General features: G+C 44.6%; 2 protein-coding genes and 1 pseudogene across 2 annotated transcripts in view; 2 read left to right on the forward strand and 1 right to left on the reverse strand.

Moving 5' to 3' along the window:
- The window catches only part of LOC119458582 (long-chain-fatty-acid--CoA ligase 4), a 63,255-nt gene extending 43,119 nt beyond the window's left edge, over positions 1–20,136 (reverse strand). Inside the window, exon 1 of the mRNA XM_037720421.2 lies at positions 19,825–20,136. The gene's annotated coding sequence lies outside the window, so the exon portion shown is untranslated. The remainder of the gene's footprint in view (positions 1–19,824) is intronic.
- Positions 5,037–6,010, forward strand: LOC119458583 (uncharacterized). Its single transcript, XM_037720422.2, has one exon. It carries the CDS (start codon positions 5,258–5,260, stop codon positions 6,008–6,010), a length of 753 nt encoding a protein of 250 aa, XP_037576350.2. The 5' UTR covers positions 5,037–5,257.
- Positions 8,537–9,655, forward strand: LOC119457568 (uncharacterized; annotated as a pseudogene).
- Positions 20,137–23,870: the final 3,734 nt, after the last annotated feature.

Here is a 23,870-nt window from a genome sequence, read left to right on the forward strand (position 1 = left end):
CTTGTACAAAACCAATGAAATGTTCATTTTGTTATATCGAAGTGCGGTAATGAATTCATTAGTACTTGATGTGCTTAAATATCAACAACTGAAAACTCTTATCTGCGTATAAAAAATGGCGCTTCAAGTTCGACGGCTTGTGTGCCAAAACCGCGATTTCATTATGACTGACGCTGTAGTGTGGGGCTACCATTGAGTTTCTCGCGAAAACACCTAGGGGGTAATCTGGCGCCACCGTCTATGCGAGTTTCTTAAAGGGCGCCGGGCCCTCATGGGAATGAAGGGATATGTGTCTGCGAGGCATGTGTTGGTTGGTGTTGAACGAGGCTTCGTCTAGAACGTGGATATGACTACACAAATAATGTGTTTCTAAAGTAAAATCTACATAAAAGGCTTTCATTCACCCGTATTACGTCTCTCAATAAAGTTTACTCACCTACAATGCAGGATCAAGCGAAGAAAAGCAAGAACAGACGACAAGTTGTTCCAAAGTCTTGTCATCTGCACTCCAACTTTAGCGGCGAGCTAATACTTTTTACGTTTATATAATTGTGCATCCAATAGTAAGTCCTCAAATTAATCAAAACTTGTCTTTGTGTAATCATAAAGCGAAAACTGTTTTTACGCTGTCTTTCAGCAGGAAATGAATCATGGTGACAGACGGAACGGTGCTAGCCAGGCGCGTCTTCAAGGCTTTCTTGGTTCTCCGAGAACGATGCCAATCCGAAGTCACAATATACCGGCATTCCCACGGATACCACAGCGCAGCAGCGCCAGTTTTCCCTCTATGTAATATAGTGAGAAACTCTATGGGCGCTACGGAATGATTTTGACCACCGTAGACTTCTTTAACGTGCACACAATGCACGTCACACGAGCGTTCTTGCCTTCCACCCTTACCAGAATGCGACCGCCGCGCCCGGGATTCAAACCGCGACCTCGAGCTCAGCGGCACAACGCCATAACCACTGGTCTACCGCTGCGGGTCAGTCTATTGAAAGAACTACTCCAGATATATGTGTTAGGTTTTCCCTGCCTAAATCAGCATTACAAGGTACCAATTAAAAGAGCGCAGCTTATGTGACACATTGAGAGTTACGGGGTTAACAAAACATTCGTCAGATTTGGCCGATGACACCAGCAGCGAAACCACAGGCGTAAAGCACCTGCAGTGTTCATTTTGTGGTGCGTCGAGGATGATAAAGCAGTGATAGTACGTCATCATTTAAAACGGAGCCCGCATTAGGTAACATGCCGGTGCCGCTGCTTCAAGAACTGTACCCTGCCCCGCTCTTTGTGAAATGAAGCTACGAGCAAGAAAATAGCAAGAAAATACGGAACAAGAAAATAAGAAAGAAAATAAGAAAGGTAGCTGTTCATCGCGGGCTCCCGATTGTGAACGTCTGCCTTTCGGCAGTTAAATTATAGTGCCGAAATTCAAAATCACTGGGTAGCCGAGCAGTTAACTTAATTTGAAATCTTCATCCTGCCAGATTTACGTCTCTCTGCGAACCCGCTTGTACTACTTCAATTGGATCTGCCAGACGGGATTTTGACAAATGGTCGTCAGGTATTTGAAAAAAAAAAAAAGCCGCTGTGTCGCCCGAAGTGCGATGAATCGATTGCGATAGCAAATTAGTAGACAGCTATAAGAAGTAAGAATATTAGTTTTATCAACCGCATAAACTTGCAAACATTCGCTTAGGAACAAGCGCAGTGTCACGCGCGCCCAAGTAAACACGAACCCATCTCGATCGATGACTGCGGAAACTCGTTGTGAATACGCTGCAGTCAGGAAGCGCGGCAACAGCAGAGCGAGCTAATTGACCTACGTACTGTGCCTCGCTTCAAGGCAAACCAAACGTCGAAAGCACAGCGCATACGAAGCTACTGGCACTCGGCGCACTTGGTGCACATAGCAGATCGCTGTGAAGATGAGGCCCGCGCGGGGGCGCACTTTGCCCGCGTCGCTGTCAAGCGCGGCCGCGCCGTAAGCAGTAGTAACTGCCGGAGTAGAACGCCCCCTCTCCCTCGCCTCCCCCTCTCCCCGTGCCTCGTGCGTGACATAAGATGGCGCGCTACCGCCCCACCTTTCTCCCTTGATTGTGCGAGATTGAGCCGCGATTGACGGCCGACCCTCGCAAGCTTTCACTCGCACATGCAGCGTACGGCACACGGCGAGGATGTTATAGTGTTTAGGCTTTATTCGGAACATCACGGCGACGACAATGGCAGAAATGTGCTTGGAGTGTCCATATATAATTGCTATCGCAATAAAACAGTTTGCTTTTGCACGGAGGGTGATTCATGAAAAAGCCCTCTCATGGCCCGTTATTATGGCAACCTCTACGAGCTGGTCATCTTCATTGGCATGGAGCTTTCGCAGTTGTTTTTGTTCCGAATGATTTGACTCTATTGGGTGAACCGCAAAAGCCAAACAGACTCAACGAAATTCAACACCTATGTAGAGCATTGCGTAGATGCCACGACGTTGGCGCCAAATAAGTTCATTGAAGAGTGGCACACATCCATGGCACTCACTGGCCCATACCCAGTGGCACACACCCGAGGGCCTCAGTGGCACGCGCCCAAGTTGGCAGGTTGCGTGTTCGAATCCCGTCCGGGTCACCATGCACTGTCGGGAACCGAGGGGTTGCAACGGAGCGCGAGAGTAAGATCAGCTTCTAGAACAGAACTGCCCATGCCGTGCTTGCGCATCGAGCACATGCTGCCAGCCGGCACCAAGGCGACGGCTGAGAGCGCCAATCTTGGCGTCCCCGCGCTGCGGCGTCGTTGGGCGCTACAGTTTCATTGAAGAACGGCACATAACCAGCGGCACGAACCCAGTGGCCCAAGAGGTACATACTTTTTTAGACTGCACTATCGTCGGCATCGGTCAACGAAAACGACCAGATACGCTGCAAAAATTGGGTTGGCTCGGAGAAGAATGCTCGGCACTGAAACATTTATCGCTTTGCGTACTTGAAACCCACGCCAGCTACAACAGCAAAACGAAAATATTACCATTTGTCCCCACATACGTCCAACGTTCTAATAATAATATGGTCAATATATTAGGAAGATACCTACCACGGTTGTCAATAGGATGTGAGCTTCTGCGCAAGCACTCAAAGGGAAGTAGTTCGGACTGGGATGCAGTACCGTGACGTAAATAGTATATGCTCTCCAGTGGCACAAATGCACCGAAGGTAGCACCTCATAAGGATCTCGCATCATTCATATAGCTGACGATACACGAACAAATGTGGCTTACCTCGACTGTATTTTGTTCACGCGTTAGCATTCTTTGGGTACTTCACTGCGCTTCCGGGGGCTATATATATATATATATATATATATATATATATATATATATATATATATATATATATATATATATATTTTGAACGTTTCTCAATTATTGGTTACATGTTTGTGTTTCCAGTGGAACGCAAGCGCCAATGGCGGGCGGATGCTGCTAACCACGACTCCGAGCTAACTCGAGATATCGAACGCATGCGACAACGGCGAACCGAGGATACGGCATTGCGGGCAGAGCAGCGTCAACGTGGCAATGGCGGGAACGCGATCGCTAACGACGCCACTAACGGCGCTGCCAGGTGGCGCGCGCGCTTGGGTACGACGTAGAGAACGACGTAACTGACGGCGCAGCCAATGGAGACGTTTAGCGAAACATAGGACGAACTGTTTTTCGTTTCGCCAAGCCATATACAGCTTTCGCTGTAAAATCTGAGGAAAGCATTATTGGCCCATTGAACGCTGCTGAGCGGTCCTTCGAGTTGTGAACTCCTCGCGCGCAAGCGAGCGCGTTGAGACGCTCGGTGCGTTATGATTTGGCTTTACCGAGTCCCAGCTATAGAATGCTGGCGAGAGCTTGAGCAGACAAAGAACGCGGGGATAACACGCGCATCCGAGAGCGAGAGCGAGGGTGACGTGGTGTAGCGGCGATTCCCTTTACCCTCACGCAAGACCTTTCGCGCTATCGCAGCAGCAGGTATTCCCTTTGACCCGCTCTGCTCGCTCGAGGCGCGCTCATGACGTGGCGTCGCAGCCAATGGGACATTAGGTGCCGTTTCCCTGCTACAGACTACAGACGCCGGCTTTTTCACTCAATGGGCTATTTGACGCTTTCGCATCAATAATGATAGTGAAAGAGATCGGTTTTTAGCCAATAGTGACGGTGTTCGGAAGTTGACGTTTGTGCCTCTAAGTGTCAGTCATGTTGAAAGTTACAATATCTCACAGGTGATCTGTTAGCGGCACTTTTTTTTATTATAATACAGTTTCGAAAGATAGAACCGCACGCCACAACCGCACATTTGACATTTGGGAACCGTGGGATGACTGTAGGGGATCCCTTTAATGAAGCATCAGCCGATGTAATCGTGTAATCTCTGCTACATTGAGCAAACGGGAAGAGGTTGCAATGACCTCCTATCTGAACATCCTGCTTCAATAAAAATTTAAATCCCTCCCCTGCCGGGAACAGGGGTGCACCCGAAGCTTGTCCTACCCTATAGGGGAGCAGTTGGTTAGTTTTATGAGCATTTGTGACGTTCACGGGCCCGCTGCCGCTGCCGTTCCTTCAACGCAGCCTGCTCTTCGGCAGAACGAACCAAACGCGGCCTCCCCATCTGACTGCGGGGCCTGAACTGGCGGGAAACGGCGGGCGCGAGGCTGAGCGAACACGCGATCACACCCTTTCCCTACTCCGGAGGGAGAGGATGCCTCTAATTAGCTGGGGGTATGGCGTGCCAGCTGTGGGCGTCACATCTACTTATTCATGCATATAAAACCCGGCTTTGAAGCGTATGATGAACCGACAGTAAATATTTTGCTGACATGTTTTATCTTTCCTGGTTTTTGGTGTTTTGTGTTTTTGTTGTTGTTGTTGTTGTATAACGTCAAAGTCGGCAATGTAAAGAAAACAAAAGGCAGTAGCCGGCAGTAGCCGTCGTACCCATGGAAGAAGAAGCCGGTTCGAACGGCCATGTCTGCGATGAGCTCTGCTGGAAACAGCGCATCGGCCCTTGGCCGAGGATTCCACCCCCCGTCAACTACTGATTCCGGTAATTATAAGGTCGTTCTCCCTCGTCTACCAACTGGCAATACCGTTCTCAACTCAGTTTTCCTGCATTCTGACCTGGCAGGGCGGCCATATCGGGCCCCGGACTTTCGCGATGCACTCCTTTCAGTTCTGAATGCAGCTGATATCCTCGATGCTGGACAGTACCAGATGAGTCATTTGTGGCTAGTAACATGCGTTAATAGCATCGCGAAACAGAAACTTGTCGACAAAGGCGAGCTGCTGGTGAAGGGCTTCAAGTGCCTTGTCATAGACCCAGAATGCAAAAATATCAAGATGAAGCTTCTTTGGCTTCCCCCACACCTCGAACAGAGACGGATTGTTGAAGCGCTAGAACCTTATGGAACAGTGCAGTCTATCACGAGAGAAATGTGGCGGTGTGACGGCATGGAGGGCTGGCAAATGACTAATCGCGACGTGGCGTTTACACTGAAGGACGGAGTCTCTGCCAGTAATCTGCCTCACCTATTGAGCATATACGGACACCAGTGCCTCATCTTGGTTCCTGGCCGACCACCACTTTGCCTACGGTGCAACAGAGTCGGGCATATCCGGCGACAATGTAGGACACCACGCTGCAGCAACTGTCACCGGTACGGTCACATTGCAGATGCATGCATCGGAACCTACGCTGACAAGCTTCGTGGAAACAGACCAGCTGAGGATGACACCATCACCGATCATCTAATGGATGTGAGCGAGGTTGTGGATGCGACCGGTGAAACACCCGCTGAAGCTCATCGACAGGAAGAGACAAAGCCTTCATCGGCTGACGATAGCCTTAGCCCGAAGCCTGCCGCTGTGGAGGATACTAAGTGGCCTGACGACGAACCAACTATGTCATGGGCAGAATTGCCACCAGTTCAAGACCGCCCGCCATCAGTAGAATCTGGATTGATGTGATAGGCTATATACTAAGAAGCGTCCAGCGCCAGCTGACAACCCATCGTCCGTGGGAAAGGAGGCCCGGGTTCCCAAAGTGTCAAAGTTGACAAAACCGCTCCGAGGAACGCCTGCACCCACAGATGTCTATTGTGTTGAAGTGCAGCAAAAGGTCGCCAGTGCATCACCTCCTCAAGACGGGAGTGATGCACCCCTAGAGCAGCGTGTGAACGCTGCACCAACATAGGTAATCATGGCGGGCGCTCTTCCCTTCCACTTTGGTACTTTAAATGTCCGTGGCTTACGCAGTAAGCGACGGCAAGTTCAACTCCTTCGTTTGCTACGCAATAGGAAATTAGATATTGCTGCTATCCAAGAAACAAAGATTGAATCCGATGAAAACACAGAAGTAGCTCTAACTCCATTTCTATCTGACTATAATGTTTGTGTAAGCTATGCAATAGGAGTTTGCGCTGGTTGTATGTTATTCGTTAGAAGACATTTACAATGTGATGTGCTGCATTTGTTTACAGATAGGGAAGGGCGCCTAATATGGTGTGATATTGATATCAGTGGTATTAGCTTTAGATTTGTGTGTGTTTATGCCCCGAACAAGCTACGTGAACGAGAGTGTTTCTTTTTATCTCTAGAACATCATTTGTCTACTGATCGTGCATTGGTCCTTTTTGGTGACTTCAATTGTGTATGTAATGTGCAAGATCGTGCGTCATTGAGGCTGAGACGTGATCCAAGTAGTGATGTGTTGCAACGCCTGATGTGTGATTATCAGCTTGTGGACATTGGGGAACATGAAAAAGCGGGATGTCGCTACACGCATTTCCAAGGTATCTCGCATGCAAGACTTGATCGAATTTACGTTTCGCTTAGCGCCCTATCACTTATTCATGGTTACACTGTGCCACCCTGTGTTCTTCAGTGACCATTGCCTAGTCTCAGCATCTTTTGGTAGCCGTCGATACCAAAGCCGGCGTATGTGCTGGGAGTTGTGGAAATTTAATAACCAACTCCTTTCGCGCGATTGCTTCCTAAAGCGTGTTACTGAGCTTATAGCTCATCTGTCATGTCGCAAGGACTTGCCTCTTTTTGCTGTTTGGGAATTAATCAAACAGGAAATTAAAATGATAGCTATCGAAGAATCATCAGTATTGGCCTTTGAACAAAAGAATAACTACAAAGAATTGTATAGACTTCTGAAGGAATTACATGAACTTGAATGTCTACATCCGGGTGAATATATTGATATTCATAACACCAAGGCGCAGTTACAGGTTTTGTACGCAGAAAAATACAGAGGTGCACTAGTGCGTGCGCGGGCGCAGCGTTTTCTAGAAGAACAGCCATGCAGTAGGTCCCTAGGTGATGAGCACCGACATGCGCTGTCTAAACAAATCCTAGAAATAGACTATGGTGGAATCGTTGTTAATGAGCCGACCCTCATAACTCAAGCGTTTTTTGAACATTACCAAAATTATTTCGAAGCCATAAGCCATTGGATACATGTGTGTCTGCCACCAAATTTGTATCCCTGCTGCCTCAGTTAAATCAGGACGATTATGATTATACAAACGATGACATTGATATTAATGAGATAACTGCATGCATAGATTCATTAGCGAAAGGCAAGACGCCTGGCCCGGATGGCCTTACTGCCGAATTTTATCAGTGTTTTCGTTCCCTCTTGTCCCCATTATCACTTCAGGTGTACCGTGAAGCCTTGGAGGTAGGTTACCTACCTGCCACAATGTACGAAGGGCACACTGTACTCATAGCCAAAAGCAATGATGAAACTAAATTGCGAAAAAGTGGACGGATACCGGCCTATTTCTTTATGCAATGTGGATTATAAAATTTTTGCAAAAGTATTAGCTAACCGTTTACAAGTCGTGATAAGATCTGTGGTAGGTTATCATCAAACCTGTGCCATCAGAGGTCGGTCCATTCAGACCAACATTCATGTTGCGAGATCTGTGCTTGAGTGTGTAGCCGAGGGGATTGGACAGGTAGCAATGGTACAGCTAGATCTGGCTAAGGCGTTCGACAGGGTGAATCACTCGTTCCTGTTTAGTGTACTGGCGCATATAAATATCGGATCCCAGCTCCTTAAAGGTGTCAAAATATGCTATGCTAATGGCTCAACGAGGTTGATAGTGAATGGTTCTCTTTCCGATCCGATTAGGCTTTTATCATCAGTAAGACAAGGATGCCCTTTGTCACCGCTTCTCTTTTGCCTGTATTTGGAGCCACTTTGTATGAGCATCCTGAAAGAAGAAAATTTCCAAGGGTTTAAACTGCCGTCGAGTGAGATTCGGGTTCTTGCATATGCAGACGACGTGGCCTTCTTTTGTACTGATAAAAAGAGTGTAAAGACTGCTCTCGCAATTACAGAAGAATTTTGTGCGGCTTCTGGTGCCAGCATTAACTTTGAAAAAAGTTCAGGTTATTGGTTTGGACTATGGGCCACAATGCCATCACATTACGCAGGCATTCAATGCAAAAAAGATCTGTGCTGCTTAGGTGTATCCTCTCTCACAGTATAGAAATAGCAACAGTCATTGGTCGGGAGAAGTAGGAAAAATACAAAGTAAAGTGAATTCATGGCGAGGACGGAATTTGTCAATGTTCAGTCGTGCTGAAGTGTGCAACGTGTTTTTAGTTTCCCGTCTCATGTATGTGCTGCAAGTACTGCACTGCTCAAGACTTCGTATTCAGGCACTGCATCGCGTATTTGAAACATTTATTTGGAGCTCGAGTTGCGAATCGATGCGGCGCGATAATCTGTTCGTCCCTCTTGAACGAGGTGGTTTAGGATTAGTCCATCTCTTCGTCAGGCAAATTGTTTCTCGTCTGTTTTTCTTTCGAGACAGTGATCATCCCTTTTTGCGTGAAATGTTACAGCTCCGATTAGCTCATTATCTTCCTGATATAGCAGTGTCATCAGATGTCAATGATGTCACACAGGCTCCTTGGGGCTTTCTCAAGGAGGTTGTGGATTCATTCCTTTTCTTGAAAGTTAGATTCAGCCTTGAGTACATTTTCACTGCGAGTCGAAAAGAAATTTCTGCTGCACTGGTGTATTCGATTTTTCCAGATCCTTTGTATCGTGCACCTTATTTAAATCAGCCTTATCAGGATGTACTTAGGCGGGTCCGTAAAATGTGTATACCTCCTGGAGCTAAAACATTTTTCTTTAAATTGCATACGGAAACACTTCCTGTTAAAACCTAGTTGAACGCGAGGGGCTGCTTCGTGCCATGGTTCACGAACTGTCGACTGTGTCCACGTGCTGAAACTATAGATCACTGTTTTATAGACTGTACAGATGCTATATTTTTCTGGGACATTCTCCAACGGACGCTTAAAAAGGACATTGACATCACTCCATACGCAATTAGATTCCTACCGTTTAAGATTAGTGGCGGTCCTCCCTATGACATGTTCGTAGTACTGGGTTTGTATAGCCTATGGAGAGCTAGAATGTGTGATCGCCATGCCGAAAGCCCGCGATCTACAAGATCATTCTTTCAAGAAAGTGCAGCTTATATAAGAAGTGTGTACGCTGTGCAGGAACCTCCGCCTGACTGGATGCACTTGTTGGACGCATGTGTGTGTTTGCCCGAGTTTTAAGTGTGTAGCTATGTCCGCACTGTAATATACCTTCCACTTTATTTTCCATGCATTAAAGAAAAACAAAACAAAAGGCAGTAGCTGGATCGGTTAGCATGGTGGTCTCGCAACCCGGTGGTCGATGGTTCGATTCCACAGCCCAACGAGCAATCTTTTTTTTCGCGCCGCTTGGGTTTTTTTTTTTTTTTCGTACGCCCACATCAACACCGACGCCGACACGAGTGAGGCAATACAAGCTTCGCTTGAAAAGGGATCCTGCTAGGTTGTCTCACGTGCACCGTCACGCCATCATGTCCCCTATGCATATCATTAGCACAGCACCTGAGTATCTCGAGCGCAACGTCAAACCTTGCTATCTCTGTCAATGCTTCGCCCTTCGCGCATGATAGGCATTCATTTTTTTTCTTTCTGCATATCGGTAACGTTTGCACTCCTTTTATCTTCCGGCTTGAGCAGCAGCAGGGGGTGCTGCGGCACTTTAATCTTACAGACCTCGTCGGAGTGTGTTTCCAAGCATCTTCAATGTTCTCGTCAGACATCTCACCACTAATACTCGTGCCAAAATGAAGACAGTTCAAGAACTTCTTCCGGCGTGATATATGTCGCTTTGCCTAATAATACACAACACATATTACCTGTAGAATATAGGCCTAGCGTTTCAGTATTCTCGTTTTTTAATCGCAACGGACGCAATGACACAATCAACACTAAAAGCTCTGAGTAATGGTCTAGTTATTCTAATTATACTTGCGCAACTACTCTTGTCTTTAACTTGATTATATATATATATATATGACCGAGAAAAAAGGGAACCGAGGGGCCCGATTTTTATTAATATCATATAAGAAGCCAACAAAGTTAACCTTGATGTCTGTGTTTGTTAGCTTCTTATATACATATATAAGAATTCGTATATATATATATATATATATATATATATATATATATATATACAAGGAATAAATCTCGACATAAAACATTCTTTAGGGGTGACGGCATGTTTAAAGTTTCGAAAACGAATTCAAAATTTCGAATACGCTTAAGCTTCGCCTTTCATAATGTAACGTTCACAGACACCTGACTAATTCTCACTCTTCCCGGCAACTACAGCTTATGTAACTGTAATGTTTGCCGGGAAACGCTGGCGGTGAACGCTATGCACGAAGGCGAGCTTTCTGGTAGAAATGCGCCCTCTTGCGTGGGTCGATCCCAGAGGTATTGCACAGCCACGTTCAACCACTTACATCATTTTCAGGTTTCTGTTATTGTTTCGCACTTTTAATATTTCAGTCGAATAAGGTTTAACATAAGAGGCATGCGCTGTCGGTATTTTCTGGGCTGTCAATCTCAAAATTCTGAGGAATGGAAGTCAAGGTATGAGCAACTTATTGATGGAATGTGCCAATATAACCCGCATATAGCGCAAGTCATACAGTAAGACGTTGCGTATGCATATACCTAAATATATACGGAAATTTTCGCTCACGGAGAACTCCCCCGACGCCGACACCGGATTTTCTGCGACACAAAGCCCTTAACGCTAGCGCGTTAAAAAAACACGAGGGTGTTGTATGAACACGTGCTGGCGAAAACTGTCCGGTGGACCTCGTATATAGAATCGTGTGGGGGCAACTACAAATATTGGCAAGCAGTAGTAGCTAATACAACGTAAAAGGTGTGTAAAAACATACGAGTGCTTACTCTGCTTACATTCATATTAAAGTAACTTACTTGTGTTAATTACCCACTTATTATTTGTACTAGAAAGGTAAGCTAGCTTCAACGCTACGACAATGGAATCGAAGCTTGCTGAGTAGTACAATGTATCTAGCTCGGAGACAAAGAATGCGAAGTAAGTGAATTCCCCTCAGAGATAATTCCATTTGCAAAATACCAGCTTTTGTTTCGACACAAAGCCCTTGATATCAACGACCGCCTTATCAGCCAATAAATGTAACAGCGAGTTGTATTTTCTCGTGTTACATGTTGGCAGAATAATCGCAGTCAGAACATTCACTAAGTGAGCATACAGGTGTTATCAACGGCTATCATTCAACACTGACATGGCACGACCACGCTATTGCGTCCGAGGCATGCTTCATGATATTGACCCGGATTGTCCTTCATGATATTGGAGGTCATCGGCTTGAGGATATAACCTGACACACATACCAAGCACATTTTGGGGAGGGGGTCGCGGGGTAGTTGTTAGCGCTGTCTTGTCCAAATCTCGCCTTCGTCATTTTGTGGTCGCTCCTCTGTGTTCTGTACAATATCTGTTCGTAGCATCCGGTTCGAAGTACTTGTCCCCGCATTTCAAATGTTTGCCCTATCCAGTGATATCATCGGTCGCACTGGCAAACACTTCGAGTGCAGTTGGCATCGAAATGCGGACGCAGCTAGTGTCTGGAGCGGAGGTAAAATAAAAAGAAAGAAGAAATGAAAACCGCTTAGCAGACGGAGCCATGGTCATCTCGAAGGCGGAAGCGTGCAATCGCCGAGGCTCTTGAGTACGAAGTGCGCGTAGCGGTCGGGTGCCGCGTGGATTGCCGCAAGGGTTACGTCATCGAGACCCACCATATATAACAGCCTTTGATAACATCGATGACATTAAGCGGCCGACTCCCCGTTAGAAGCAGCCAAAAGAATGGCGTCGACAGATATACGAAATCTGATGCGTTTATCTGTTCGGAGCGCACTGTTCAACGGTACTGTCTGCCTTTGTTCTAGATACTCGCCCTTAGACCTTCATATCGTAACCGAGGCGTCAAAAAAAAATGTTTCAAGTGCAGTTTTACCCGCAAAGCGGATGTAGAATATCTGTCACATTGTCCTGATGGAGCTCTCCTCGATCAGATGGAATGATCGTTCGCGTTCTTTAAGGCGATAGCGCACAATGCCATAATACCTTCAGCCCCAACTTTAACATCCATCTGTGGAGAGTGCTTCGTACAGGGGTTAAAGGGGGCAATGACCTCGAGAGAATATTGTTTTGCGCCGGTCGAGAGAAGGGTTGGTTCTTGGGATATGTTTAGCAACCACTGAAGTGTGCGCATGAGGAGGCAATATCCAGCCTCGACTTGGCGAAAACACTGATACGGAACTTTTGTGGCCGTTTCTTTGTTGTCCGAAGTGCCTGAGGCATCCTTGCGTCCCTCTTTTTCTTTCCAAGGTCATTCTGCAAACAACGGCTGGTTTTGGTCTGCTTTCAGCGCAACGAATGGTTATAAATTCAGAACTTGATAGTAACAATCGCACTTGCTAGAAGTTATTGGTAACTATAGTGAGAAAGAATAAACAAACACGACTCCTGCTTGGGCTGCCTCAATGCGGGAAATCGTTACCGCTATAATTAATTTGCGCTTTTATTGTAATAGGCTTACACAGCTAAGTTCAGACAGATATCCTCATAGTTTTGCCGCTAGGGCACATACCAGACGCAATCAAATGTGCATTTGTTTATAGAAAAGAGTGAAACGTGATTTAATTTAGTCGAACAAGCGCATGGAGGTGTCAGCAGTGTTAAAGGGACAATAAAGGCAAATAAAAAGTTAAGCGAAAGTGATAGAGTAATGCTTCAGAACGTCTAAGGCGTCAATATAATCGCGAACAGAGCTTAAGTAGTCGAGAAATTGAGGTAAGTGCAGGGCACAATAAGAGACTCCCAGGGTCATTCAGGTACTTACCCGATGACGAAGGCACTCCTCCAAAAAATTATGTCATTACTACTCAACCACTCGGATAAAAAAGATAATTTCGTCGAATTATAAGACAGAAGAAAATGCTACTTGTCTACTTCTATTAGACTTTCAGAAAAAAACTTTTTGGCATTACCCTTGATAACGATACGGGTGGTGTAAAGGTTTCGTTTTCGCTCAATTCCGCGCCGCGCGCTTTCGAGTTTCAGTAGTTCCGTTATCGCGTAGGGCTGCGCAGGTGTTACTGGCTCGCTAAACTCACACTAGAAATTGCTAACTGCAGAGAATGCCACGTCCATGTGATGTCGCGGGATGCCCGAACGGTCCGCGCGACGGCACATCCAGACGGTGGCCCGCTTCGTCGCCCGACGTCGCATTGCATGGAGTCCTCGCGGCTTTCGTGCTCGGAAAAGCCGGTGTCGAGGCCGCCATCGTAGTAAGAAACGACGTCGGCGGCGCGAGCCCTCAGCAGCATGTCACGCTCATGGGAGCTTAAATCGCTGAAATCGAGCCCAGCATCGCGAGCCAATGTGTCGTTGTCAGTGTCGTCAACAAGGTTCATTACGACGAGCGTCGACGATCATCACGTTTACAATACGGCGCACGCTTTTCCTTTCGCTTTCGCACTGCCGTTGGCTCTGTCTTGGCTTTGTTTCTGGTCGCGCGTCTGCGTTTTCCGCAAAAAAGCCGTAGCGCTGTCTGCGGGTGCCGTTTTTCTCACCGGCGGCATAACGTCACTATGAGACCATGACGTCACCACTCCTCGCTCGGGAGGGCGGGCGATTTGAATGGCGCTAGAGGTACGCGGAGGCTTCAGACGCAATTTTCTCTTAAAATAAGTCTTTTCTTGGCACGAAACAACCGTTTCGAGGTTTCTGTGATTGTATTTTAACATTCCAGGTTGACTTAACATTTGCCTTTAGTATCCCTTTAATATTGAGGCTTACGTGAATATTTCGAAACATCGCAGTGGTAGAAGTAGTAGCATGTCTAAGTTGTGGCGATAATAATTAAGATGATTATGTATATCATTTTACCGTCCCAAAGCAATATTCGGACTGTGCAGGATTTCAAAACCATCCGTTTAAATCTCAGTGACGAGGCGCTTTGTACAGATGGATGCACCATGCGAGGTTCACGTTGATGTAATGTTGGCCGGACGTTACGCGAACATCATCTGACCTGCGCTACTGATACAATGATTGACTATATTTTTCCTGCTAGCCACGGGATTTAAATCGGAGCTTTGTAGGTCGCATTGTGTACAAGACCATGGTTTCGTGGTAACTCGAGTTACAAATACTGGGTCGTTGAATGTGGGGAAGTGAAACTGGCTACTGTAACTCGTGAAATATAAAGATTTGTAGTGATCACCGTTGCGACACTCCTCCTTGAATACTTGCAGCCTCCTCCAAGAGATTTGTTCACAAAACAACAACAGCCACGTGGCTCTGCTGGGAAGCACGACTGCAAGAGCGGATCCACTGCTACTCTGTATCGTCGTGATAGTTGACGTATGCGTTGGGACAAAGTCGACGCCCGTCTCAACGGCTGGTCAGATGACGCTAGTCTCCGCGCCGACGAATGTAAATAATTGTGGCCGTCGCTGCTTTATATCTCGATGACACCACGACACATCGGTGACCAGCCAGGCGAAGAAAAATAATGCGATGCACGGTCATCAGGTCAAGGGGATCGAATAGTTATGTCTCAACAACAGTGACGAGAAAGGTGACGAGTCACTGCGGCGGTGAAAAACCTAAAGTCGTGGAAGAGGGAAAAGAACTGTTTGCCCCATCGAACTTTTGAGCCTTGTATGACGATGCCGGGTCTTTAGAAACCTTCCTCTTTCCTCTATTACCGACGGTCTGCCTTTGAACAAAATATTTACCCATAAACTACGCCTTGCTGAAATGGGACTTACCCGCTCGCGTTCTAGTTTTTCTTTTTCTGTTTTTTTTTTTCGTGTTTTCTTTTTAACCGAGCCGTACGAAAGCCCGTCTTGATTGAATTTTTCTTTAAAACAGAGTGGTGACACACATGTGCCCCCACACTGAAGCATACACTGTTTCCGTTAAATTTATGACAACAATGTTCCATTTATTGTCAGTCTCCGACTCTCTGCTGTCGACGCTTTGCTCATAAAGTCTAAAGGTGAACAGCATTTAAAAGAGCCATAAAGGTTTTTTTTTTGTTTTCTAGTGAAGGATTACTGCAATCAAACTGAGAATTTACACTTTCTCTGGCAAGTGCGTGATTCGTAATAGTTAACTTCGCTAGCCCTAGGAATTGTAGTTCATTGAGTCGCCACGCATCTTTAATGCTATTAAAATCACAGCTAGCAGGCTACTTGTTTTCATGTATTGAGTGGGCAGCTTTAGTTGCAGCGATTACATCGAAGAACGAGAACTTACTGCGTACGTCGACATAATTATTTTGCCCTTTAATTTTAGAGGACATTCCTAAGGCATAGTAGAAAGAAATTGCATATGAAGGGGTGCAATCACTCATCACGCAGTGAAGAAAGCAATCCCTCTGATTATACTCATGCCTCAATAATTAGATCAATGCTCACTTACACGCAGGCATAGCCGTTGCGTATGGTCCCTTAACTAAGGATAGCACATCTCATTATGGTTTATCAAAGCCATGTTTGTAGATAGGCCACTTGGATTTGCACAACTGTTGATTTGACGCAAGCCTGGTGGGGTGCAAGAAGGTATAGTTGGAAACTCGAGATGCATGCTGTTCTGCGCGTGTTTTTTATTATTTATTTTATTTTTTATTTTTTTATTCCTATACAGGAAGCTTTTGGTATAGGCAGTGCCTAGCCGAAGCCTATGTACTGTTGTTTCAACCGATCGGTTAACTTTAAACGGAATATTGGATTCCATTCCAGGATCAATATTATATAATTGAGAGTTCTGCGCATCATTTATGAACCAAGTTTCCTTGGACAATTTACCGCATAGTTTGTTCAATAAACAACGCGCATCACTCGTTGCTAGAGGAACTAGTGATAATTCATTCTTTTGATGAGCTGCACGTGCCATTTGATCAGCCGTTACATTTCCTATGATTTAACAGTGACTTGGAATCCACTGGAAAGTTATGTCGTGTTGCAGATCTTTCGCTATGGCGTATGTCTTCTGTATTTCGTATGCCAATGTGCTGTTTGTTTTTCTTCAGCTCATTTCATTTAGGCTCAGCAATGAGGCTTGCGAATCACTCAGAACTACCCAGCGAAGAGGTCCTGAATGCTGACATATGTAACGTAACGCAGAAAGTATTGCGTAAAGTTCTGCCGTTGTGGACGTTGTAAATTGGCAAAGCTTATAAGATTTTTTCTCTTGGTATGCAGGTATATAAAACGCTTATGTAGAGCTTTGTTTCCAGCATGATCCATCGGTATATACGTGAATGCGATCTACGTAGTTAGTGTAAAGATGTGATAAAGTTAATTGCTTTATCGCAACTACGGGCATATCACATTTACGACCTACTCCAGGAATTGAAGTTACTATTTCTGGAATTGTAAGTCGCCCCGTCGGGGATGAGTTGCGCATGCAGGCCAGTATTCGTAAGCAGGTAGTAAGTTTTTGCAGCGCCGTATTTAATCATGTATGCGTGCAGCGGTTCTACCTTGAAGGTCTTGGCATAGTGGATGATAAGTGTGTCGTGTTGCCAAATGAAAAAAAGTGACGGCAAGTTTCCGTAAATATTAGTGCATGAAAATTTGGTTGGCGCGTGTTCCTTTGTGTTTGCGCTAAGTTTTATTATGCGGACTGAGCCATTTCTGGGAACACATTTAACGCCTATACAGTACGTTTACTGACTCACACAGCGTCATAGGGGGCGTGAAAATGCACTTCCCATGTTGAAACTTGCGTTTCTTTTTGTCACTCCACGTTTATCTGAGCAGTTGTTTCAACATATCCATCTCTGTGAATTGGCCGCGCAATCGCGTGTGGTGTTCCCGCCGATAAGAGAACACTGCACAACGGCGCGACCTTGACGCCAAGCTGACCACGCTTCGGGTACGCGAGCAGCCGCACTCTGCAAGCGATAGCTTAGTCGTTGACTGCGTAATACTGAGTGGAGAAAACGATGCTTATCAAGAGTGGGAGATGAAAGGCGATCTTCGCGTACGTCGTATGATAATTATTATTAAAGCTCGAGAAGCATGCCGAAAGAAGTCAAGAGCTACGGAAGCAATGCTTTCCGCCTTACTTTACCACGTTCAGTAATTTTTCATATTCACGTTTATGCATCCAGTATGACAGCGCTTGAGAAGACCCCGACGGCCACTTATCAAGAATTGTGGTCCGTGCATCACACCCTCACCATCAGTTATATAATCGCACCACACCACTGCCTATCTCGTCCGGGTGCGTCAATATTTCTTGCAGGTTCCAGACAAGAGCTTATAAATTAAAGGGGGCTTTTATTCTCAGCTCTGGCTTTACTGTTGTAATTGTAACGTTGTTTTTTGTTTCTTTGTAAACGTATTTCCTTAAACTGTGGTGATAATACTGTGATCTGCTTCCATTAATAAGCTGGCAAAGTATGAAGAAGTTGGTCTGTGTTCTCGCTTTAGATATTGTAGGTCAATTTGCATGAATTCTAGTGGCATAAACCTGTTCTCAAGAAGACCAGCAACTTCAAATTTGAAACTTTATTATTCTGATATGGGAATCAACAGAAGACGTTACTTCTGGAGGCTTTGGCACACCAAGTCTCTGTAGTTCTACGTTCTTGACTGCTACTAGCTCTTAGTAATTGCTAGCCGAATTGTCACCCCTTACTTGGCCCCAGTTAATACTAACTGTCAATTATTAGAGAGAGACCGTTGAGGAGGGCGCCGCTTTTTCTTTTTTGTTAAATGATGTGTTAAAGTGCTTCAAGAACTTCTAATATTTTGGTTATATGCCCCTATCGAAACCTCGGATGGTGGACATGATTTAGAACGAAGGAGTAATTGCAATACGCATCCAGTTCACTCCCGTACAAAAGTTCAAGAAAAGGTGTATCGGATTATTAACATTTTTGTTGTTGCATCAAGTAAGGGTTGATCCTTGACCAATGTTGATCAATCTTGCAGGTTCGTGCTAAATATAACCTCAGTATAAAAGTCGATGATAAAAACGATGTGTGCACCGCTGGAACCGTAAAAAAAATGAGACAAAAAGTGGGTTTCTCAGAGTTGACCATCAATATTAGCATCAGTGGCAATCGGAAACGACGTTCAGGCAGTAAAAGGTGCAAAAAAAAAAAACGTCAGGGAATGTATACAAACTTGAGAAGTCGAGCAAATGTTCGTAGAGTGATTGTAATAAGAAGACTAGAAGAAGGAAGAAAAGGTCAGATCAATTTTGCCTTTCCGTATCCCCAGTGTTTGTCAGACCTGAAAGCTTACTTCCGATTATCTCTTGGAATAATATTTCCAAGTCATGGCCAGTCAGTCATTGTGGTTATGAGTCACATATATTCTGGACGACAACGACGACGTCGCTAACTTTCTTCGCCTCATCTGTTTGCTTTTCGAGTCATGTAGAAACCAATTTGCGTGATTCACAAATGTTGGCAGATATGCAGATATCTACGCGGAACTGCGGTCGCGTTTTTGGTCATTGCCATATGCCCATTAAGTCCACTGTAGCACGAATAAGTCCCACATTTCAACAGTTACCCTGGCCCGCTTCAGCTGATTACATCCTCTGCTTGCAAATTTTCTAATCTCATCACTGCATCTAATACCCTGCCACAGCCAGCGGCGTTTATCTTGTCTAGGCAGCTTTTCTGTTACTCGAAATCACATGATTATCTTTTCTGAACAAGATATGTCTAGGAAAACATACTTATTCCTTATATCGAATAACATTAATGTTGCTCTTTTACATTGTAACACACTTACAAAGACAAGTTACTCATAAAGAGTAGTCACAACATAGTTTGCTCTTTTACATACTCCCGTCTCAGGATAAATGTTTTGCTAATAATTATTTATGTGGCTCGCTGAACTGTTTCTAGCTTTATTTCACGCTTGTCTCTTATTCTCCGAGTTTCGGTGTCCCATATGTCACCGGTGCCATGATGCATTAACAATGCACATTCTTTTTGAATTATTTCGGTAAGCTGCTGTTCACGAATTGGGAGTGCCTGACAAAGGCGCTCGAACGCAATTTTATTCGTTATGAGATCCATGGCCCTCTGTGACTACCTGACATTTACCAACCACAAACACTTGCTCCGTCGGCAATCTGTTGCAAACGTTACTCTAGTTTCCTGCATACTAATCTTTATACCTACTTTTCACCTTCACTTCGAATGAATTTGACCAGTTGTGGCTACTTGAAGTGCACATTAAATATCGCGAAGCGGAACATACTCAGCATAAACTCCAACCTTATAGAATAATGGAGCACAGTTGTGACGGAGAACTCACATGGGAAGACGCATCGAAAAATCAGAATCAAGGCTCAGTACACTCACCGTGCTTCCAGCCTGTTCAGCTGTACGAGTTGAACACCCTTAGTTCGTCACCGCTTGTGAGCAGGCTTTTTGTGCTGGCTTTTCGAGTGAACACGCGTGTGACGAGCCGCGCGCTCACTTATGACCACGTGGAGAGCGCGCCTACGGACGTCTCTTCTGACGGCGGCGGACCGCACGCGTGGGGCGCAATCTCGACACCTGTTGTGGGAGAGGGGCTCGGAGAGTGGCCTTTGCCCCGGCGACAATGCTACTTCGTAATCGACGCCACTTGAAACAACGCCTGCGATAATCAGCTGGTCGTCGGAGCGCCGAAAGAGTTGAAGGTGACTGCGACTCGAGGTTCGCTTGCGTTCGCCGTGCAGGTGCGTCCATGCGCCTATGCACATGTGGACGAGTTGATAAATTCGCTGCTTATACGCCTACTGCATTATGACAGATGGTTCTGTCTTTCCTTCCCTTTTGTATTTCTCTCTCTCTTTGATTCGCAAATTCCTTTTCCCGCGTATTTCATCAAATAGTTTACATATGCAGATCCTCTTTGTTTCTTTTCGCGCTTGAAATGAGTGGGATTGAAGGTGTCAAAAAGAAAAAAAAAGGCCGAATCTCTGCGCCCCTCGATGAAAATGACGTTTGAGCGTGTGATCGTGGTGCTGCGTCACTAGATAACATAGTCGTTCAGTGGCGGCGCCATAGAAATGTCAAAGTAGCGTAGGTTGGCATACTCACTCTTGCATACATTGTCTCATGATCGTTCCACACTCATTTCATTGACGTAAGATGTGGCGTGAGCGAGCGATGAGAGTGGTGATTGGACGTGGGTGTGAATGGGAATGAGCGCCGGGTAGGTTGAGGAAAAGTGCGTATATTATGTTCAAGTTCACGAGTTATTTATTTCCCGATGGATTGATTATACATCGGGTATTGTGGTTTTAATAAATATAATGAGTGAATGAAAGAAAATGAAAAAAAAAACTGTTTGCGACAGTACAAATATGTTCCGTTCTTATTGATTGAGTGATGCAAGCATGAAGGAGTGAAGGTTCATTTTGTAACCGATAAATGACTGTTGTTTTGTTAGATCTATCGGTAATTTATTCTACAGCTGCGTTGCAGTAAATGAAAGGAAAATGAGTCATAATTAGTACGGGCGTTCCACTTAGCCAGCGTTTCGTGGCATTTGATCGTTGTCGGTTTACAATATTCGGATAAGTAATTTTTACTGAAGGGTATAAAAAATTTTGTGCACGATATTGTAACGTAACACGAGAACATGGTAATGAATGCAATATTTTATGGGTAGTAGGTTAAGCATGGGGTAACCCGCCGTGGTCGCTTAGTGGCTATGGTGTTTGGCTGCTGAGCACGAGGTCGCGGGATCAAATCCCGGCCACGGCGGCCACATTTCGATAGCGGTGAAATGCGAAAGCACCTGTGTATTTAAATTTAGGTGCACGTTAAAGAACCGCAGGTGGTTCAAATTATTCCAGAGTCCCACACTACGGCGTGCCTCATAATAAGATCGAGGTTTGGGCACGTAAAGCCCCATAATTAAAAAAAGCATGGGGTAAGTGACTCTAACCGCTCTAACCGAGTCTATTCTTTTTGAGTAAGGCATAGCTCGAAGCGCAGTATCTTGTGCTACAATAATTGGCAATAAGGTGGTGGGGTACGTAAGTCCGTAATTTATAATTGGATGCGCAATATGCGAATGTATGAAGTTGTTATAGAAAGTCCTAAGTGTATGTAATGGGAAGAGATGACGTAATTTATAAAGTATTGAGGTTTTCTTGTAGACAGTGAGTGTAAATTCGTGGATGTGCTTATGCCATTGTAGTTGACTAAATATACACTCCTAAAATTGTAGTCTTCTCAACCCTTATTTACAAGTGACAGCTATTCAACCTTAAAGATTTAGTGTGTGTTAATCGGGTGTTTTTTGCTGCGAGGACTATGCGTAGCTTTAGGCTATGTTGGCTCGAAGGCGATTAGGCTTAACAAAATATTGGTGTCCTCTGCGTATAAGATGCAATCTTCTGAGAGATAGCCGGGTAAATTGTTGATATGACAAAAAAAAGAAACGGGCCCAAATGAGGATCTTTTGGAAATTCGCTGTTGGTTATTAGCCATGAAGAAGCTATGTTATTAACTACGCCATACTGCTGACGCCTTCTCAAATATGCTGATTTAGTGCATCATTCTACCAATGTATCGTTTTATGTACCCACTCCGGCCCAAGGCCTGACACTAAGGCCGGTAGTATGTGCTGAATCAATAAATAAAATGTTGTGGTGAAGCCTAAGGGTTCGCCACTAATACCAGATTTCTCGAGTTTCTTCAGTAATAATATAATGACTTACAACATGAAAGCCTTAGGTTCATAAAAACACCCATAGTCAAAAGTTTTTCTTCCATGTTTGCATGTGTGTTTTCTACGATGTTGAGTAGTGCAATCTGTCTCCTTTCCATGGATATCCCCATATGGCTCTCTTGCGTAAATTTTGTGTATTGCAATGAACTTGTTTTGGCAAGCTAACAGTACCTTTTCAAACACTTTCGAGAACGGAGACAATATGGATAGCGGACAGTAATTCGACATATACACCTTATCTCATATTTCGAACACTGGTACAACCTTGGAAATTTTAAGTTTTGTCGGAAATGTACCTGAAAGGAACATGCTAATAATAATGTAACAAAGGGCCACATATGCAAATCGATCAATGTTTTTTCAAGGCCACAGAAACAGAGTCTAAAGTAATTGATGAAGTGTTTTCTATGTAGTGAATTGCGTTATTAACCTCTTGTGGGTCAGTAGGATGAAGAAAGAAAGAACTAGGGTTACTACTGGTCAATTCAGAGTATGATTGTGGATTATTTTACTTGGCTGTCGCCATATTAGAAACCAGAGTTGCAAAGTAACATTGAAGCTTTTGGTAATTAGAGAAGGGTTACTTGCTGTTGTGCCATTCACAGATATATCATCTATGATACTCCCAATATACTTGTCCAGTGCAGTATTTAGAATTTTCCATGTTGCTTTGACGCCACCCAGCGCGTGCTTGATTTTTTGTGTCAAAGTAACTCCGCTTAGAACTTGTAATCTAATTTTCCAGTTTTTTCTTATGTGTCCTATACTTGTTTTCTGAACTAACGTTGCATTCCTTTCAGTTTAATTTCTTAAACATATCTGTAGTTTATCGACCTGAGGATGCCAGTAGATAGCCACGATTTGTGTTTCACGTGTCTCTCAGTAACATTTCAAACCGTTTTACATTATTTCATGCACCTGCTAAATATTCCAATGAACTGTTCATATTTATTACATAACTGAGTAAACGGGGTGTCCATGTTTTTCAATAAAGCATTGAGATTCACGCAGTAGTTATAAATAATAGAGTCCGCGAAGGCCTTGCGTTACTAATGGATGACTGTAGAGGGAAAACGATAAGGTGGTCTGCAATAACCAATGATAACGTTTCAATCGAGAATATAGTGTCTGGTATGTATTATGTTATCTAGTGGGTTCTTTCTTGAGTTTGTAATGCGTGTTGGTGATGTAATTAACTGGCAAGTAAATCTGTGTAATTGTAGTTATAATTATCACGTTGAATAATGCCAATAAGGTCACCCGAGATAAGATCTGGACAGTGAAGCTACTATTTTTTTCAAGCAGATTGTCTAGTTCGAATAGAACCTAATTTTCAGTTTGTTTGCGGCGACATGTAGATCAGCGTCCACTTGTATGCGCTTCTTCTTGCAATGCGAAAAGCTTTTGGATGCATTTTTGAGTGTAAACCGCAGAGTAAAAAGAATGTAATTTCTAATTTTTTATGGCGCATCTTCACTTTCATCAAGAACTACGCTTCAATGCATCATTTCATTACTTGTCATGCTGGCAGATAAACGTGGCTTGCATGGAAGCTCGAGGTGATACACAGATAGGAGTTAACATCGACACGCGTTTTCCCAATTACCAAGTTTACGTTTAAGCGCTGAAGTGAAATGTGTGCAAATGTCTTAAAAATTCGTCGTAGTGTTTCTGAAGG

The sequence above is a fragment of the Dermacentor silvarum genome, chromosome 7, assembly GCF_013339745.2.
Source record: "Dermacentor silvarum isolate Dsil-2018 chromosome 7, BIME_Dsil_1.4, whole genome shotgun sequence".
NCBI lineage: Eukaryota > Metazoa > Arthropoda > Arachnida > Ixodida > Ixodidae > Dermacentor > Dermacentor silvarum.

Bases quoted from the DNA above. Each gene is read 5' to 3' on its own strand.
- LOC119458583 (XM_037720422.2), top strand. From the start codon at position 5,258: ATGAGTCATTTGTGGCTAGTAACATGCGTTAATAGCATCGCGAAACAG.